Source organism: Argopecten irradians, chromosome 13 (genome assembly GCF_041381155.1).
Source record: "Argopecten irradians isolate NY chromosome 13, Ai_NY, whole genome shotgun sequence".
Classification (NCBI taxonomy): Eukaryota; Metazoa; Mollusca; class Bivalvia; order Pectinida; family Pectinidae; genus Argopecten; species Argopecten irradians.
Genome location: NC_091146.1, coordinates 15,046,915 through 15,068,967, shown reverse-complemented (window position 1 = coordinate 15,068,967; position 22,053 = coordinate 15,046,915). Strand labels below are relative to the sequence as shown.

At 35.1% G+C, this 22,053-nt stretch overlaps 1 protein-coding gene across 1 annotated transcript; it reads right to left on the bottom strand.

The window, feature by feature from the left end:
* Window positions 1-7,642: 7,642 nt before the first annotated feature.
* On the bottom strand, window positions 7,643-12,150 carry LOC138306670 (serine-rich adhesin for platelets-like). Its single transcript, XM_069247114.1, has 3 exons — window positions 11,992-12,150; window positions 11,071-11,297; window positions 7,643-9,111 (listed from the first exon to the last, which is right to left on the bottom strand). Exons 1-3 carry the CDS (start codon window positions 12,108-12,110, stop codon window positions 8,459-8,461), a joined length of 999 nt encoding a protein of 332 aa, XP_069103215.1. The 5' UTR covers window positions 12,111-12,150; the 3' UTR covers window positions 7,643-8,458.
* Window positions 12,151-22,053: the final 9,903 nt, after the last annotated feature.

Below are 22,053 nucleotides of genomic sequence, written 5' to 3'. Positions count from 1 at the left end.
AACGCTGATACTTTTTTCTGGTGTTTTAGAATTTTCTGAATATAACATTGATAATCATTATCATTGTGCGTGCATTCTCGCCAGAATGTCCTCTTGATTGCGATGAGCTGATGCGCTGATGAGCCGATGTGACATTACATTACCGGGTAACCACCGTGGTTCTAACTTGTCAACATTCCATGATTAGATTTAACATCAGGAACATCGGGTTCAGTGATGTGAGAGCTCTTCCTGTTTCCAACGTAGTGATTCACATATCGTATATGATGGAAAAGACATCAATCCACATTCTGCGGTGGGTTGAGTTGGTACTCTTTAATTCGTATAAAGCACACTTCCTCATTCAAATGTGAACCCTCAGTGACCATAGATGACAAATGACAAAGGTGTATTCTTTGAGGTCATAAATGAGGTCTGCAGTGAAGTTCCACTCTTTGCAAAGTCTGGAATGCACTGAAGAGAACTGTTTTTTTCTGGAGACTCTTCAATGGTCTCTTTATGCATACACCACATGTGACACAAGCAGCACCTTCAAGGGAGTGGGAAAAGTCAGACCAATGAAAAACGTTTAAAATTTATGGCCTCATTAATGACCTCGATGATATCACTTGTGCTATTTATGGTTGCACGAGGGCCCACAAGATTGATGAATAGTACTTCATACGAATTATGGAGCTATGTGCTAAGGAGAACAAATTCCACCATTTGAAAAATGTGGATCTGGTGTAATTTCAATTATGTCGGAGAAGTTTGAAACAGCATATAAGATATGTTAGAATCTTAAGGAGATCCCACATCCCTGAACCTGTTGTTCCTGATATGAACTCTGGCCATGGATGGGTCATGAACGATGACAGCACTGGTAATGTAGTGTCATATAAGTTCATCGACATCGAAGACGACGCTCTGACTTTCGATGAATTGGATACCGATATCTTGATTACTCTGATTCGGACTGCATGTACAAATGTACCAGCTACCAGAGATGCCGAGGCTCTTTAATACATAGATCAGTGAGGCGAGAAAGCACACACAATGATAATAGTTATAATTAGGAACCAGTGAACGAAATATGTGACACTAGTACTGTAGTAACCATCTGACATTTTGCTTATGCTATGCATAGGAAATAAACAATGAATGTGCTCATTTTCAAAACGTTCTTGAAACTGTTAATGCTATTAACGGAAACACAGGCTTAGCTTGTGTTAGATTTGTTACGCTATCATTAAGTGTTGTGCTCTGATAACTATTTTTTGAGACGCTGCTAATCTACAATATTTCAAACATGAAAATGGATTGTGTTAGGAAATTTTGAAGTTAGAAAACTGTGACTTGTCCCACACCTAGATATTCTGTCAACTTTAAATGTTTGTTTTCCTACTTATAAATCGTCAATAGTCAATAATTGATTTAAGAAAATTAAATATATATAATAAACCAGGAAACTGTAGTGTAAGCGGTTTGGGGCTCGAAAAATAGCATATGCCTATTATACACAACCGCTAATGTTTTGTAAACCTTACGAAGGTGAAACACTCATTCTCTTTTGCATTTCTGTATATTTTTGTTTTTGTTGTTGTTTTTACTGATTGATAAGAGATCAAATAACTGATCATGAATAATAATTTGTTGTTGGGAAACAGTTTTGCTGCGTCAAGCCAAGTATGAAAAATTTGCTGAAATAACACCATTTTTGAGCTTAAAATCTCATTTTTTTATTTCCTGTGTACAAATCACTTCATATGTGGGATTATTTGGTGTATTTGTTGTTATAATGTGGTCATTTTTGATACCTCATTTGTCTACTTCGGTTGAGAAATGTCAATGTTATGAATATTTTCTAATTTTTAGTGACATTCGAGTTGGCGGCCGTCTTGATGACGTCATAACCGGAATTTATACAATGTTAACATTGGTTTTATTGTTATTTTTGTTTAAACTGATTAATAAGTGGTCAAAAAAAACTGATTAGAAATAACAGTTTGCTGTTGGGAAACATTTTTGTTGCGTCAAGCCAAATATGAAAAAGTTTGCTTAAAATTTACCATTTTTGAGCTTAAAATCCTTTTTTTCTGTTTCCTGCGTAAAAATTACTGCATATATTGAATAATGTGGTCCTGATATGTTTTTGTTGTTCTATTGTGGTCATTTTGATACCACTGTCTACTGCGGGTGAAAAATGTCAATGTTATAACTATTTTTCAATTTTTAGTAAAATTCGAGATGGCGGCCATCTTGATAACGTCATAACCGGAAGTTCATCCCAACTTATGCAATGTTAACATTTTGATTTGTGATCATTGGGGTCATAAGGGTTCAGAAAAATATTGGTTCGGAGGTTTGCGGGGGGGGGGGGGGGGGGGGGGGGTTGCATGTGGGATCCTCCTAGCCCATGGCCTAACAGTACAGCGGACATAAAATGAGGAAATTTTAGGCACATTGTCAACAAGCTTAAGGGTAACATTCTTTACAAACGAACTATTTTATGATTAGGTATCTGTCTTACCTGAATAAATAGACTTGACTCATTGCAGTCTGGGAAAACTAGACTCGGTGACCTACATAATGTAGTTTTGTTATCCGAGGTGGAGTTACCTCCCTTGTTATCTTGCAGAATCTCATTGACGAGTTTTGTTGCCTTTATGTAATGGAAAGATTCATACATACAAACTACCGAGATATTCGTACGAACACCTACTGCATTGTTATGTTATATTACCTGTTTATAGACGTTTTAAACAGTGTATTCGAGAGTCGAATTATCATGTAGATATTTATTATCATAAATGAAATATAAAATATTTCAATTTGAGTTTTTTTATTTACTAACAATGGGAACTCACTTGAAATCATTTGCGATGCGGAATTTATAGATATAATGCACACGCGACATTTCTATATCATTGTATAGGAGAAAGTTGGTATATATTAATATTGTAGATTGTCTTTCTTCTGACGTATACATTGTGTTTGCAAATTGATAAATAAAATCAAAGTACTCAAGGTACTAAAGGTGGAGACTTCATAAAATGTTTTTGGTGAAATTAAAGTGATGTGGATCAGAGAATCGAAGAAGATCTCGACAAAACTGGACATACCATGTAGAATAAATTGATACTCTGGTTATAAGCGATATATTCTATGGTATTCCATAGGAACATGAACATTATAGCATAAATCACTCTTCGGGTACGGTGTATTATGTGTAAATTCGGGTTTCCCTAGGTAGTGGCATGCACTATTATGTTCCAGGAGCTTTAGGTGAGTTGAACCCCTGGATTAAACTCGGCTGTAACGTTAGCTTCCCTCCCTACAAACTATCATTTGGATGCCCCCTCCTCATTAGAGCTATAGTCCCTCCCATTCCTTTTAACTGTTTCAGGTACACACCACAGCGATGAGGTGTAGGGGCCAGCTTCAGATATCAACGCTGCCTATAGAGGCTGAGAATGCCATTGATCACATCTACTGTATTTATTATCAACATAATTTGTTAGTCTTCTATATGGATATTCTACATAAAGGGCAGTGTATATTTTATGACTTTGCATACATCATCCTGTTATAACTTAGGATAGATGGGTAGATCCAATTTATGTTTATTTTTAATATACCTGAAGTTAGATCGACAAGTTAGTCTCTATCGTTTATTTCCTGTGTAAAGCTGACAAAGTAAACAGGGCTTACAGAAATCTGGACCCCGGAACTTAGTAATTTAACCTTATAATATAAGTTATCAAGACACTTAGTAATTTAACCTTATAAGTTATCAAGACACTTAGTAATTTAACCTTATAAGTTATCAAGACACTTAGTAATTTAACCTTATAAGGTATCAAGACACTTAGTAATTTAACCTTATAAGGTATCAAGACACTTAGTAATTTAACCTTATAAGGTATCAAGACACTTAGTAATTTAACCTTATAAGTTATCAAGACACTTAGTAATTTAACCTTATAAGTTATCAAGACACTTAGTAATTTAACCTTATAAATATAAGGTATCAAGACACTTAGTAATTTAACCTTATAATAAGGTATCAAGACACTTAGTAATTTAACCTTAGTAATTTAACCTTATAAGTTATCAATACACTTAGTAATTTAATCTTATAATATAAGTTAGTCAAGACACTTAGTAATTTAACCTTATAAGGTATCAAGACACTTAGTAATTTAACCTTATAATATAAGGTATCAAGACACTTAGTTTTTAACCTTATAAGGTATCAAGACACTTAGTAATTTAACCTTATATAAGGTATCAAGACACTTAGTAATTTTTTGCTTATAAGGTATCAAACCCACTTAGTGAACATTAACATTATTGCGTATTGATTCAAGACCCTTGAAAACACATATAATGTTACAATTTGACATATTTCATTTTATCAAATAGAGTATAAAATTAATTATAAGTATTGATGTCACTATTTTTTTTTTAATTTTATCGGAAAATTGTTTGCAAACTGGCTACGCGGATTCACACAGTTTGCAAACAATTTTTTTCAAACATTTTTTTTTTCATACCCCGATAAAATTAAAAAATAGCGACATCAATGCTTAAAATGGTAACATAATATATTCATACTCGCCACGCATGTGCATTCCTCGTTTCTGAAGTTAATTTCATCATTGTGATAACTATTCTGTGAAATTAGTAAAACAATTTATATGTGCAAAGGCATGCCATAAACTATTTCATATTTGAGTAACGCAGGGATAACGTGAAGGGGCCAGCTTAAGATGTCAGAGAAGCTGAGAGGCCATTAATCAACTCTTTTGTATTTATTAGCTACATGACTGGTTAGGTTGCTACTATTTGTATGTAGATATCCTACATAAAGCCCAGTATATATTTTGTGAGTTTGTATTCTTAATCATGCTATAACTAAGTATAAATCCCATGTATGTTTGTATACAATATACCTGAAATTATATTGACTGATTAGTCTCTGTCATTTATTTCCTGCAAAACACTGACAACATTATCCCACCTAACTGTAAGTTGGACCCCCCAAACTAGAAACAATGGTAACAGAATGGATTCACACTCGCCACACATGTTTCTGACCAATTAATTTCAATATTGTGATAAATATTCTATCACAATTTATGTGTACAAAGGCACGTCATAAAAACCATTTCATACCTGCTTGTATTTTGACATAATAAACACACAGGACTACATAGTGTCGAGCATGTACACATGAGTGCACAGGAATTTCGGGAAAAAATGAAGATGCTATCCGAATAGGTGGAGACATAGTCTCCTCCAACATATGTCTCCACCAACAAAGTAGAACATTAATATACTGTAAGATGCGGTTACTTCGTATGACTTAGAGCGGTTTTATTTCCTAGTAAATTAAAAATACCTATTATTTTTAAATAGTATTGTTCATTGCACAGTTGATCTTCCAATATTAGTATGAAAGATTATAAAGTAGTACTAACAGTCATTCCAAGAGATGATATTACTATCATATACATCAACCAATGTTCTTCTGTGTTAAAGAGCTGACTCATATATGCGATGGCCCATCGGATAACATATCCTAATTCTTCATATCCACATATGAAAGAGTCTTATAATATAGTACATAGTATATAATCATAGCCATATATGTTATTTCTATACTTGGTCATGTAGCATATCCGATCAACATCCTAATAAGAATGGTTTGACACTAGCATACACATGATAAAGTTTCATACGTATCAGTGATTGTATACATTTATGTACATATTCCTTTAGTATCTATTTCAGAAATGAAGTCACTATTTTTAATTTAATATGGATATAAAAAAAATATGCACATACTCTATGAATCCGCTTCACGGATACTCAAAAAAAGTTTGCAAAAAAAATAAAAAATTAAATGTATTTCTTTTTGATAAAATTAGAAAATAGTGACATAATCACCTATACTTTTTCTGAATGACTACTTGACAAAATAAAATGCGTTTTAAGGTACGATTGTGTTGCTTTATCACCGGATTATATTCCCGAATCAATAAAAGTGATAAGGTCACTATGAATCTCAACCCGAGGAGTTTTGAAACACGATGTTTTCGACAGCTAAAGAATCTTTTCCCGAGGGTTGAGATATCCTTTCTCAACCTGAGATATATCCTTTCTCAACCCAAAGAGTGTGACAGATAATTTTCTCTTACCCTATGTGAGTACATGCACGGGATGTAGCTTGTCTTTACCTTAGGGTGAGATGAAAATTTACACCAGTAAAAATTGCGGATGTCCATGTGCGGGGTAAGAGGAAAGGGAAACCATAACAACTATACTCAACAAATTCATACGTTAAAGATGCTCCACCGCTGACAAATGGTATTTTTTCATTATCAATAACAGGAGCAGAAGATTAGAGTATTTTTCTTCAGTTACAAAAGTTACTAACTTTACACCAATACCACCATTGAAAAGTTTAAGCTTCTAATTTAATTTCAAGTTAAAAATATAAAAAATCATTAATTGCATCCCGAAAAAAGTCGGTGGCACTATAGCCTATATAGAATGATGTACTAATTGCGCATGCACCAAAGGCGAAATACATTATTCTATGTTATTTTTTGTGTTAATAAGGCATATATATACACGATTAAACACCAATTATTGTTCAAATGATGAATATAATTTATGCTCTGTCGACGATGAAGCATCTTTAAGGGTCACGTGTTTAATTTGAGTGTAGTATATATGAAAATGTGGAAAATTATGTATAATAACAGGAATCATTAAAAATAATTCTTCGAGAACTTGATGAATGATTTTATTTTTCAAAGATAGATAACAAAAAACGACACACCATTAAAATGAAAATGGATATAAACATCGATTTACTACGGTTTACGAAACTGGATATACACATTAGCGGTTACAAATCAAAGAGAATGATACATGACACCATGGTAACGGATGACGTTAACTACCAAGTGACAAACTGTTAGCTATTTGAATCACCGTGGTTTAGAATGGAGATCTTTTCATATGAACCATTAGACAGTAACAAATAAAACTTCACGTTAAATAAGTAATAAAATAGTAATAGATTTAATTAATGTTTGTTCATTCATGCACGAGAGGTTATTTGATGAAATAAAATCTTTAATGCGACCTTTGAGGATGTTTTTTTCGGATACACGCATGATCCAAAATACATTCAGATGAATTTAATAACTACATTCAAACATTCAATACAGATTCTTAAAACCATAATTGGAGGAGCACAGATAACGTAGATTTGTAGTGAAGCGTGGCTCTTAGATTTGAGACAGACTTAAAGTAATTTGTTTTAGTGCGAGTGTACTCGCTCTATTATTTTCCTTGTCGAGTGGAGAGTCTGTGTACATCCGCTATATGCGCAGATTCCAACTGCGCTCGTGATACCGGAAAACGGTGTCTCATACTGCTTAATAGATTTCGCCGTGATTTTAGTGAATTCAACCTTTCAAAAACATATACTAAGACATACTTGCCAGTGATAATCTACTGTAAATTAACAAAAGTGACATTACACAGTGCTAAACGCATTTGTTTTTAGTAAACTTCAAGCGGAACAATACAATGAAACTTCCGAATTCTTGCATCGCTCACGATATTCTAAGCATCTGATCGACGTCGGAAACTTCCGGAACAATACAATGCAAATCAAGATTAAATAGTCAATAAAAGAAAGTTACGAAACGGATAACTTTTAGTACAGGTCACATATTTAATTTATATCATATCATCCTAGGTCCTAGGTGTAGTTCCACCATCGCTTACTAAATCCTGTGACCACAGTCCGCATTTGCTGCAGTTCTAAGAAATATTTCTGAAATCACACATCCTTGCGTAACAGAGAGAATAAAAACACAATTTAAAATATCAGTCTTGGTGTCTGAGCTCTAGATCTAACGTACCCCAGAAAGGCGTTCAAGCGTGGCACAGGTAAGTCACCACGTGCACAGAGACTAGACAGTGTTCTAGCGGACGACAATTTTGAACAGCGAAACAAGTCTATCGTATCAATATCTATATATTAATAATGTAACAAAGAACACACTGAACAAAGTTCAAAGATATTTCATATTTAAAGTTCTGATGAAGTAAAGGAAAGTATTTATTACTGGGACACCTGTTGCCGAGGATGATTTCATACTGGAAACTAAAGTTATTAAGTAAGTAATTAGCGAGCACGTCTAACAGGCATATTTCTAGTTTTTACTTATTTTACATAAATTATAAACTTACACAAATCACTTCGTGGCTCGGATGGAAGCATGCGAGTGGTCTTAGAGGAAACCGAAATAACCTGTCTGTTTAGGTGACATACCAATAGCTTTACCACTACACCTTCAATGTACTCATACAGAATGTATTTAATGGGGACGTTAGCAAATATTACAGTGAAATTTACACTAAACACAGGCTGTCTTTCAAACGCATTCAATATTTAGAGTTTAACTCTGTGTGATGATATGCGGTGAGACCAATAACGTCTGTAAACATATCTGCAGAGAGCGAATGCGTCGGGTATAACAATCACAGTAGCAACCGTTGCCAGGAGGACACAAGCCACGCCTCCCATAGCAACACTACTTGGCCGGGAGTCGTACACACTGATGAGCTTCCGTTTCCGGGCAGACAAGTCAGTTCTGTTTACAGCAAGCTGGCGTCTCAGCATACGCAGGCTCCGTTCAATATCGAATTGGTAATTTTTGGTGCGGTTATCCAATGGACAACATCTAGAACAGGTGGTATTTGTCAGGCGAGCTGTGATCTGAGCTGTCGTTGTTGGAGAGTTTGTCGTATCAGATGTTTCTATCATTTCCAGCGTTGATGTAGAGAAAGCAGACGAAGTCGGTTCTTCTTCACGTGAAGATAATGAAGTGCTCACTGGCGACACATCTGGTTTTGATGTGGATGTCGATGCAGAAACGGACGACATTTCGGATGGTTGGAATGTTGACGTAGGACCAGAAGACACACCAGCTTTTGGTGCTGACGTTGAAACATCAGTAGACTCAGCACCAAATCTTGGAGTTTTGCTACTTGATGGCGGATCCGTTGTCATTTGTTCTGGGACTGAAATACCGCGGGATGTGTCTGCAATAAGGTTGTGATAAGAAAACGATTAACATGTTTGATTATATTTCATGGCACGAGTGGTTTATATTCACCCAGGGGTTCCGATCACTTACGATCTCTACACTCCTGGACGAGCTCATAGTAAAGCGGGAGGCAACAAAATAAAGCAGGTAGTTTAGTCCTTTGATGTACATCAAAAGAGCCGTATAACGGTATACTGCAGTTGACTGTGTTGCTTTGAGTTGAGCGTTGTTGTCTTCAAAAGAAATGTTTACTTACCTGTGATTTGTTTAGATTTTCACTCTGAGCTGTCTTAAGTTTTATTATGATATAGTCCAGGGGTGTAGAGATAGTAATTGACCGGAACCCCTGGAGCATCGAGTATGTGTAAAGAACGTAAGTGATCGGAACCCCTGAAGCATCGAGGATTATTTTCGCCATGTTCGCGTTTTAACTGAAATCCGCTAATGCTAGACACCAGTAAAATATTTAGAATTAATTTAACTATATCATAACAGTAGTATTGCATAATTTGCAAATTACATAGCCCGCGAACTTTAACTTCTGCGAATATCCCCCGTAAAGGAAAGCACGAAATATTTACCCCGCGATTTTAAAGTGTTGTACAGTATGGATTATGCATGTAATATAAAGTATAAAATATTGTTCACAAACATTTATATTAGATACAAATTAAACGATTCGTTTAGGATGTATCAATGAAAGAAAGATTATTTTAGTTTGTGTGATGGAAAATGGAAAACAGTAGAAAGAGTCGAAAGAGTCGAAGTATTTAAATATTGGAAGGGGTGCTATTTTGGTTACTTCTTGCAATATCACCACGTAGCTGCTAACGAATAAAAATTTTACTGGTATCATACAGCTCGGTTGTCATTAACAGTTCTATGTGCAATACTTACAATGCATCGGTTATAATGCATAGGTTATCATTTTACTAAGTCAACTAATAGTTCAAAATGAATTTTGATCTTTATGTGTACATTGCAGTAAAATGCACATATTGTAACGAAGAAACTAAGCAGTGGTCTACCAATTCATTTCATGCTTTTACTGTGATATCAGTAGTTATAAAGCGACTTCTTCAGATACACTTTTATTTTCATACATAAAACAAGAACTAATTCCATTGCATACATGCTGTGTTGTTACAAATATTTATAAATCATTATACATGTCTGTTCGTGCATTTGAATGATTCTCAGAGCTTATTTCCTCAAACATTATGGTTTTTAATACATGACTAAAAAACCTTTACTGAAAAGGAATGTTCGCCTAGCTATGGCACATTAACTCTTAACGACGTATCTACTAGAACGATACAGAAAATCGACTTAGTTCGCGTCGTATAAAATTAGCGTTTCATACTTAATGGTAATTTTTTCATCGCGATTTTATTTCACATGTTGGATTCAACTCGCTCTACTCTATCTGCTCTCAAAACATTTTTTGCGACGATTCATTTTCGCGATTTTTTAATAGCCGTGAAATACTGTACGACATGGGATTTTCGCCGTGTAGAACTAAATTTTTGTTAACTTTCGTGGTTGCTATGGGAATCCGAATAAAAAGCAACGAATGACGTCTTGAAATAATTGTTATAATTGTTCCATCGTCTAACAAGGAATATTTCTATCTCCAAAATGATGTAAAAACTCCACACCGTGCCCATGAAAATTTATGTTATACAGTATCAAAAATATAATAGTACGAAAACAATCCCGTCTTTGCATAATACAGAATTGCCTCCCTTGCGAATATATATCCATTGTGACGTCATTATTTTGTGAGTAAAATTTACGTCGTTTTCTCTAAAAAGTCAAACGAGGAAGTCCGATTGCTAAAAAGTATGAAATTACGCACGCAAACACATGACGTCACAATCAATATCTACCCGCAAGAGCAGGTAACTGTGTAATATGCAAATACAGATAAGAATAAATTGATTTACAGCACTACCTGCTTCACACAGCGCTCGGAAGACGAGATAACATAGATCGGAAAACAGCATGTTATCCCTTAATTGAACACATTCCTGTTTTTTACAACCATCAGGCTCCACATAGAAATCATTCCATCGACCCCAGCGACTCCAGCCATTGTATAACCATAGACTCGAGTATCCGTCGTGTGTGCAGTTAAAGGAGTCATTGAAGCGCATGCCCATCCAATACACACCTTCACTCCTGGGGAACAAAGAGAATTGCATGCGATAACAACAATACGATATAAGTACGGTGTCGGTGTCAAATGAATTAGTATCTTTCAGTTGTGATATTGATTTTAAATTTCCTATCGACACCATCTTTGTTTAGTTTAATACATATTACAATTTTCCTTTTCCTGAACAACCCTTTGGAAACTGTACAGATGCTTAAGTATTGTTTTATTGAGCGCTGCATGTATGTGATAGATAAGCACTCTTATGTGAAATCTGATATACATGTTAGGCTTGGGAAATATTGACGTTTTATAATAAGTGTATGTAATTTGAGTGTTGTGTGTTTGGAAATACATTGCCAAATGTTACAGATTACACACAGACACACTTACGTGTGTATCAAGAGGTCAAATAAACATATTATATTTTGACATGACGGTAGCGTAACGATATTCGGACGATTTCCGTTTATTGTCCTGTAAACGTACATTTTAGCGCCATCCGTGCTGTCTTTGAAGCGTTAATTCATGTACGGTGATAAAAGTTGTAACAAGGGTATTGCGCTATTAAATCATAATTTACAGTGTCCGCGACATTTGACTACATTGATATTGTATGTTTCAGTCCACCTTCTAATCTAAACATTTTCAGAACTTAATTTGAAATTATGTTCTGCTGGAATATCACAAAAACTTAATTAAATGAAAGATACAACTTACAACTTAAACTCATTATATTGAGCGTGAGACGTGAAGGCTTCCCATTTTTTCTGACTATCTAGGACGATGAGGCGGCCATTCCTTTCGTAACAGTAATCTGTCGCTTCTGTCCAATTCATTTTCTCTGAACTCCGTAGTAAATCCGGGTATTGAGACCTGATCTCTGGAATTAAAAACAAAGTGTTACTTTATTACTCTATTCTGTATTTCCATATCATAGAGTCATCTGTTCTTGCTGGTAGGTATTAATTGTGACGTCATGTGATTACAAACGTAACGTCACATTTTTTAGAGAAAACGACGTGGATTTCGCTCACAAAATAATGACGTCACAATGGATACCTGCCCACAAGGGAGGTAACTCTGTAATACAGAGTTTATTGTAAGTTTTTTGTATTCTGTAAACCAAACTATTTTCGCCGAACGCCATTTTCCTGGCGACTTAGTTAATATTGGTTCTACTATACCTAGAACATTTTCGCAACTTTTCATTTTCGCGGATTCTCGCGAAATGCGGAAAATTTGGTCGCTCGTGAAATTTAGAGGTATCACCTATTAACTGGTTTAAAGTATTTGATACATTGTATCTTTCTATATCACAATTTATATTTACAAGAAATGAACATTTCAATGTTGATAGTACATGTATGATATATCAACCTGATATCTATGCATTTATTTACCTTTTTTAAGTTTTCTTGTAACAGTTATATCAAGTTATTGTCCATTTTTTTAATTTATTCTTTTTGATTTCTAACTATATTTCATATTCGAAAAGGGCAAAGGAAATATCCATTATTTGTACCCATGCTAAAAAAGGATACTTTTGTTCAGTGGGTTGACATTTCTTTAGCTGGTAGTTTAATACCAAAATGATTTCTTTGGTTTGTTAAATTGAATATTTCCTCTGTAGTACTTTGTCCAACATAATTCAATATTTACATTACCACAGCATTGTACCTATATGTTGCTACTAAGCCCAATGTATGCTATTTTCAAAAATTTACATTTTGCCACTGCAACTCCCATCACTCTAATGATAGTTGTGATCTGCATTATGAGCCAATAAATGCAGCATAGACTTGCAATTGGTGTAGGAATATCTACAGAAATGAATGTGAGTCTTGTTTACTGACAAAATGTTAGTCCGCGCGGGAAAATTGACATTAAAGTTGAATGAACCATTTTGGTTGTGAAACTTATGAAAAAATCTTTTTTTTTCTGGATAATTGAAAGCAATCTGAGAAGCTATTGAAAAACATTTAAATTTTGTTATATTTTTTATTTTTTTACAGGGACTATTTTTTATCACATTGAACTTGGTTAAATGGCAGAAGCGGGAAATTCAAACGTTCACTCGCATCTAAATTTTGTTTTACTTTGAACTAGAAAGTAAAATATAAATTTAACAATTAAAGGATTGTTATATTGTATTTATTGAAGATATAAATGCAATCTGGGTGGCATATAAATATTTATAGCGCCCTAACAGGCCTTATCTGCCACCCAGATTGCATTTATATCTCCAATAAATGCAATCTAACAACCCTTTAATATTGACAGTTAGGCTCTGGCGTACTTATACCACAATCAAAGTTGAAAAGGTCACGTATACACTGGGTTCAGGTCAGTGCGAGAATTCACTGCAAAACTTAAAATATTCTTTAAATTGACCAATATGACAATATATTCTAATTGAAATGTTTGAAATGGATTGAAGTGTTCAATTTATCTTTGAATATCTGGTTTATCGATAGGACTATTTCGTCTACTGCTAGGCCTATTGTTTAGTCGGTTGTCGATGACAACATACCGGAAGCCAGTGGCACACAGTGTTTCCCGCCAAATCATAGGCTGTTCCATCGACTGATATTTTTCTCTATGCAGACGTTTTATTTTCATGCTTTATTTTTTATCTATTTTCTTTTTTAAAACGAAAATGACTACTTTAAATGTAAATATAAGCATTGGTTGTCATATTTTTACATGCATTGGTGTGTAACATACGTTAGGTGTTCTAGCATATATATCATAGTGTGCTAACGCGCACCACTGGATATGCTGGACACCCAAAGTATGTTACACACCAATGCATGTCAAAAATATGACAACCAATGCTTAAAGGTGCTCCACTGCCGACAGAGCATAAATGATATTCATCATTTGAACAATAATAGGTGTTCAATCGTGTATTTATATGTCTAATTAACACAGAAAATAATATAAAATAATTTATTTTGTCTTTGGTGCATGCACAATCAGTACTTCATTCCATATAGGATATAGTGCCACGGATTTTTTCGGGATGCAATTAATTATTTTTCATACTTTTAATTTAAAGTAAAATTAGAAGCTCAAACTTTTCAATGGTGGTAATGGTGTAAAGTAAGTATTTTTTGTAACCGAAGAAAAATACTAAATCGTCTGCTCCTGTTTTAGATAGTGAAAAAATACCATTTGTCAGCGATGGAGCATCTTTAATTGTCATCATTTCCATTTTGTAAATCAATATTTGAGTACAAAGGTACATTTCAGTTATTATTTACGTTATCGTACATTGCATTACAATTTAGATGTACATGTATGGAGCAGTCCCTTGTGAAGCCCTTGCTAGTTCACGTTTTTCTTACATACGATCTAATGTAAGCTTATTTTGTATTTCTTTATTATTACTTATCAATTTATCTTTTTTATCTTATGAAATATTTTTTTCTGTATTTCAAATGAGAAATAAACCCTTCGTTTGGTGTTATTTATGTAGCTTCATCTCATGCTTAAACGATTTCAAAGATTTTTATAATTAACATGAAATTACAATGTATACGAAATAAGAACGCCAAGATGGACATCCAACGTCTGAGGTATAAAACAATTAAGAACGTTATAACATTTTCTTAAATGTTCATTTTAAAGCAATACCATCACCCATCTTACTACAAAGAGCAAGCTTCTTCATAATGTGATTTATTGTAAATCTTCAATACCACCATGGTAAATGTTCTAAGTATGATATATGATGTATAGTACTGATCAGAATATTTTCCCTGATAACTGTATTTGCCGCATTTCCATATTTGAAATTATTATAAACTCAACAATATCCATTGATTTTGTTATTTGTCTTATTTTTTAATGAAAAATAAAAACTTCATTTGGTGTTAGTTCTGCTATTTGACTTATCTTTTCTGTTTGTTTTTTAAGTGAGAAATGTAACCTTCATTTGGTGTTAGTTCTGCTATTTGACTTATCTTTTTTTAAATGCGAAATGAAACCTTCATTTAGTGTTAGTTCTGCCGGTCGTAGTTTTTCTGTTGTTTGTTTGTTTTGTATTGTTTTTTGTTGTTTTTTTGTTTGTTTCTTTTTAATGAGAGACCTTCATTTGGTGTTAGTTCTGCTATTTGACTTATCTTTTTTTAATGAGAAATGAAACCTTCATTTTCTGCATCTATGTGTTTTGCAAGTAAAATAATCAAGGATTTTTATTGATTCAAATAGTCACATAAAATGTGTTACATGGCGACATATAATCATCATGGTAAACAAAGGAATATGAATGTCAAGGTGGGCATACAATGTACAATGTCAAAAGTATACAACATTTAACAACGTTTAAAGCAATAGCATAATCTTTCTAAACAAAACGAGCAAAATTGTTCACAACTTGAATTATTGCAAATATTCAATAGCTCCATGGTAAATGTTCTAATTTTGAAAAAAAAAGTATGATATTTGGTATAGTATTGAACAAAGATGTGTGCCGTAATTGAGCGAACATTTTGACAAGCTATTTTTTTCTTTATTGACCTATTGAAAACTACCAAATATAAGCTGTGAGAATCATTCAAATGGACAGACAAACATTTATGATGTTGTGTAGTCATTAGGTAACGCACCAGTTATACTATGGAAAATTCTTAGTATTTTTATTATTATTATTTTGTCATATCTATGTTAGAGGGAAACATTCAATTAACAAACACTGAAATCAATTACATTTACTAATAACAAAACCTGTAATAAATTACCATGTCCCCTTTCCACCGAGATGAATCCAATATAGTGCTTTATACTTATTTATTATTAATGTATATACTAAACGACTTTTCTTATTTTAAGTTTTAAATTTTGTGTTTAATTGACAACATACATATGTATAATTGCTGTTAATATAAAGTTAGAGTTTTGATATACAGTAGATAAGATATTTGCGTGGTAACTGAATTATAAGGGGAGACACAGAAATCAATTACTTTCTCTCATCTTCTATGACCTAGAAATCAATGTAAATTAGAAAATTGTGTTTTAAAAGACAAATGATTTTGGACAAATATGGATAGAAATAAATGTAGCATTTTCACAAATGACAATTCCATTGTTTTGTTTCAGTTCGATCATGTAATAAATTCCATTTGTTGTAATTTTTTGTGAAATAAGCAGTAATAGTTGTTTTGAAATGTCTTTCCATTTTACTTCTGTGGGGTTCACAATCCGATAAAACAAACAGAAATCAATTACATTTACTAATAACACTGTAAAAATGTGAGATGAAAATGTATACTACAACATACATATGTAGCTTCGTGGTCTGACCATACATGTATATCCATTTCACTGTACTGTAGATTTAAATATAATGATTTTAACTTTGATTTGTACTTGTAAAATTAAAACCTATGGATTGTAAGTATTGTAGTTCTCAAAATTTTAGTAATAGTTGATGGTAGATAAAACATTAAAAGCCCTTCCTAAATTGGGTGTATGAAATACGCAACATATATCTTTAATAGCTTATTTTCTCCATTTGAAATTATAATGAAACTCATAACCAGTACTGACATAATCTATTTTGGGACCTAGCATCAGTCGGAATATATTTGAAGTACAATGACTTACCATGTAGGATAGATGTCCATACTACGATCAGTACCCCCAGATCCATTGTTATAGATAACAGTGTGGAACTGATGTGATCTAACCACGGCGATGCCACAGGCGCGTTTGATTACAGCACCCGATATGTTATCTTTACTTATATATATAATTAATCACGAATATTGATTTACATCTGTATAAGTTTTTTTTCCAATTTAGATAGAAAAACATATGTAAATCAGGTGTCGTAAATAAGTAAAATGCAATTACCAGGTATTGGAAAATGTTTTGGTTTATTTTCTGTACTACTGGCAGATACTGTCACTAGAAACGTGTCTAGAGAAAGACTGGAAACTCCTTCTTATTCTTTGTAGCGGGCAGAAGGGCCTAAGAGTCATAGGTATTTCCTGTGGCTAGCTACTTATAATTGTATTCGTTTAAACATGATTTCTGGCGTCAATATTAAGTTTAAACATTATATGATGGTTTGTTATGACCTTGTGTCTCTTTGTACGTTTTTGGGAAGCAGTGGTATATTTGTGTTGTGTCTCTTTGTACGTTTTTGGGAAGCAGTGGTATATTTGTGTTGTGTCTCTTTGTACGTTTTTGGGAAGCAGTGGTATATTTGTGTTGTGTCTCTTTGTACGTTTTTGGGAAGCAGTGGTATATTTGTGTTGTGTCTCTTTGTACGTTTTTGGGAAGCAGTGGTATATTTGTGTTGTGTCTCTTTGTACGTTTTTGGGAAGCAGTGGTATATTTGTGTTGTGTCTCCTTGTCATGTTTTTGGGAAGCAGTGGTATATTTGTGTTGTGTCTCTTTGTACGTTTTTGGGAAGCAGTGGTATATTTGTGTTGTGTCTCTTTGTACGTTTTTGGGAAGCAGTGGTATATTTGTGTTGTGTCTCTTTGTACGTTTTTGGGAAGCAGTGGTATATTTGTGTTGTGTCTCCTTATCATATTGGATCTTATAATGTAATGTCATCTCAATCAAGCATACCGCTAAAGACATCGAATGGCATACCCCGACCCGGTCACATCGTACTGACAAAACACCCCGACCCGGTCACATCGTACTGACAAAACACCCCGACCCGGTCACATTGTACTGACAAAACACCACGACCGGGTCACATTGTACTGACAACACACCCCGACCCGGTCACATTGTACTGACAAAACACTCCGACCCGGTCACATTGTACTGACAAAACACCCCGACCCGGTCACATTGTACTGACAAAACACTCCGACCCGGTCACATTGTACTGACAAAACACCCCGACCCGGTCACATTGTACTGACAAAACACTCCGACCCGGTCACATTGTACTGACAACACACCCCGACCCGGTCACATTGTACTGACAAAACACTCCGACCCGGTCACATTGTACTGACAAAACACCCCGACCCGGTCACATGTACCCGCCGGTCACATTGTACTGACAAAACACCCCGACCGGGTCACATTGTACTGACAACACACCCCGACCCGGTCACATTGTACTGACAAAACACCCCGACCCGGTCACATTGTACTGACAACACACCCTGACCCCGGTCATATTGTACTGACAAAACACCCCGACCCGGTCACATTAATATTGTACTGACAACACACCCCGACCCGGTCACATTAATATTGTACTGTGTGTTGTCAGTACAATGTGACCGGGTCGGGGTGTGTTTTCTGTACAATATGACCGGGTCAGGGTGTGTTGTCAGTACAGTGTGACCGGGTCGGGGTGTGTTGTCAGTACAATGTGACCCGGTCGGGGTGTGTTGTCAGTACAATGTGACCGGGTCGGAGTGTTTTGTCAGTACAATGTGACCCGGTCGTGGTGTGTTGTCAGTACAATGTGACCGGGTCGGGGTGTGTTGTCTGTACAATATGACCGGGTCAGGGTGTGTTGTCAGTACAATGTGACCGGGTCGGGGTGTGTTGTCAGTACAATGTGACCGGGTCGGGGTGTTTTGTCAGTACAATGTGACCCGGTCGGGGTGTTTTGTCAGTACAATGTGACCGGGTCGGGGTGTTTTGTCAGTACTTTGTGTACGGTCACATTGTACTGACAAAACACTCCGACCGGGTCACATTGTACTGACAAAACACCCCGACCGGGTCACTTTGTACTGACAACCTCCTTTGTGCTGCGCGCTATACGCAGTAACAGAAACTATGATTATTTTAAGTAAAACATTCTGACACTACAAACACTACGAGCTGGGACTGTTTGAACTCAAATGGCGTCGTTTTGCTATATAAAAGCTATTTATTCCACGTTGTATTACAAATCGATTTAGAATTGAAAGGGAAAAAAACAACAAACAAACAAACGTGTTTTTTATTGTATCATTGTGCTACATGCATTAATATTTAACTGTTTGATTCAAACCATATATTCTAGAATGTGTAACTAGTCATTGTCGAACAACAACAGAGTTATGAATTTTACCATCCGTTGGGAAATATAGACCGATCTTTATAGGTATTTAATTATACGTACATTTTTTGCATTTACATACACACTGTGGGTACCCGTACACGGGGTATTGGTATCGACGAGGCGGTAGCCTGTCACAGCAAGGGGAAGTTTTGCAATATTTTCACAGTTTTAATGTAATTAATGTATCTGAAACTATTGGTCAGTTCAAGCTAAGTATATATCGCGTCCGTATGCGATCTGTCAACCCCCAGCGTCATATATTTATGGAGGAATAGACAGGAAGCCAGGGTCACATGCAGGGGGGTACCGCAGTGAAAACGACTGTGAACTATTGTTCGTGATATTGAATTACTAGATTGTTCCAGGTTATCATTATAGGGTTGTATAGACGGGTTATGATATGGAAGTTTATGTTTAGGCCAATTTCATATTGTCGTGGCCATGGATGTTTCAACAAGAAGACTGAAAATTTAGCTTTTGTACGGGGGCTTGCTAAACTGGTGTACGGGGACTTGGTTTATGTGATAAAAATGGTGTACGGGGGCTTGGCATAATTAAAATGACAAACTTCACAATATATTTAAAACAAATAGCGTCTAGTCGTCCAAAAGACAGATGTAAAGTTTTCTTCCGACGTTTATGTCTTCGTAGATCTCATGTAAAGATGTCAATGGAATAGTAGGCCTTCCAGACGAAGATGATGAATGTTGGTTGGTCTGTATATTCTGTATACAAGATCAGTTTGTTTGTTTGCTGGCAATTTTGTTAAATTCTTTAACGGAGGGGATCATTTTGAGGAAGGAATTCCTGTACTTGTATTACACAACCATATAGCGCCGATTTCGATCAGAAATATAACTTCATCTGGTGGGATTCAAGTAATTTTACTTTTGAATTGTAAACCATGGCTACGAATATATATTTGTCATAGCGTTGTTTTGACATCGCGTTTGTACAAGAAAAACTCCAATCAGGTATTTCCCACAATGCTCCAACACAACGAAGGTGAGTAGTATATTTTAGCATAGTTAATTGTAATATGTAATGATATTTACGGTGCAATGTTTGACGGAAAGTCTGAGACTCTCAGCAGCTGCAAAACTCGTAATTACAGTTTTAAATATTGACGATGTATCATGCCAAAGAACTCTATAATTCGAGAATAAAACACGGAGCTTCAGTTTAATGCACACTTGTCCAGATGTCACCCTTTACTGATATGGTTCCGTTTCTTAGATTTTCCGTTTTAATTTTGCATCCTATCCTTATTTGTCAGATTTATTGTTTATCATTTGCTGTTATTTATCTTTATCTGAAGATAATGTTTTAATACGTTAATACTTTTAGTTGCCCAGACTTAAAAATTAATTGAAAAGAACAGTTTTTGCCTGAATTGATCAAAATCAAAATGATTAATCATTCTACATAGCGTATCGTTTCAATCAGTAATTTGATAATCATATAGAACGCTATATATTGATATCTAGAAAGGAATATTTGGCTTAAAAAGCTGCGTTTCTCAACTCATCAACCAATTCGCCGTACAATCTTCAACCATGCTGCCGTACAATCAACATCCAAGCCCCCGTACACTTGATTTTTAACAACAAGCAAGCCCCCGTACACAACGTGATTTTCACTGATTTATTTCGCAATCTTCATGACCTCAAAATTTGTCATCGGGGCGTGAGTTGCTTTCCTATGTTGTGAATTAGCCATAGAAAATGAATTCCGTTTTCAGAAAAGCATTAAATATTCATATCAGTGATTTATTTTGAACCGCCTTTTTCACTGCGGTACCCCCCTGCATGTGACCCTGGATTCCTGTCTATTCCTCAATAACTATATGACGCTGGGGGTTGACAGATCGCATACGGACGCGATATATACTTAGCTTGAACTGACCAATAGTTACAGATACATTAATTACATTAAAACTGTAAAAAATATTGCAAAACTTCCCCTTGCTGTGACAGGTCACCGCCTCGTCGATACCAATATCCCGTGTACGGATACCCACAGTGATACATGATTTTATGACACGATAGAGATTTTCATATAGACAAACTAGGTATTTTGCATTTGATAAAAGGCATCGTTATTCTCTCAGCTGACTGGAGTGAGAATGTGTCGGAAGAAGTTATATGTTCAAGGTCTTCTTGGTACTCCAACCAGACTGCAAATACTGAGGAAATATGGCAATTTCTCCCAGAGTGCATTGCGGTTACCTTTCATTTCTGGGAGAGATTGGAATTATGGTTGTCTGAGATGGGGCGCAGTGGCATGTGGCGGTTACAGTGAAGGATTTTTTGTTATATAAGTTTATTGGTGCAGTCTGAAAGATAAAAACATGATAAAAGAGGTATAACATTTAGTTTGTTTTGAAGGCTTCAAGGACTGTGCATGGATGGAACGAGTGCCTTGAAGTCTTCGAGTGTTGTGCTTTGTACTGTTGCTACCAGTAACTATGTTCCATCGTGTAATTGTGTTTGAAAAGAAGGAGTATCTGTATAAATAATGTATGGACAATCACTGGAGGACCACGTCATGAAATTTCAACCATCAACCTAGAGCAACTATCGATATATACTCAGTATACATCTTACTGGAAAGTAAGAACCGATTTTATATACATGTACATATGCTAACGTAATCACAAAAAGTATAACTTTTAACCATTTATGTAAATATTACCATATATCTATATATAAGCCAAGAATGGCTTTCCAATGATGTTGGACAAT

What these genes read in the sequence shown, in the direction of transcription:
- LOC138306670 (XM_069247114.1), bottom strand. Translation starts at nt 12,110, where the DNA reads ATGAATTGGACAGAAGCGACAGATTACTGTTACGAAAGGAATGGCCGC. An exon ending in CAATATAATGAGTTTAAGTT is followed by an intron (nt 11,298 to 11,991) that starts GTAAGTTGTATC and finishes TTTGTTCCCCAG; the next exon opens with GAGTGAAGGTGTGTATTGGA. An exon ending in CCGAGCGCTGTGTGAAGCAG is followed by an intron (nt 9,112 to 11,070) that starts GTAGTGCTGTAA and finishes ACCTTATTGCAG; the next exon opens with ACACATCCCGCGGTATTTCA.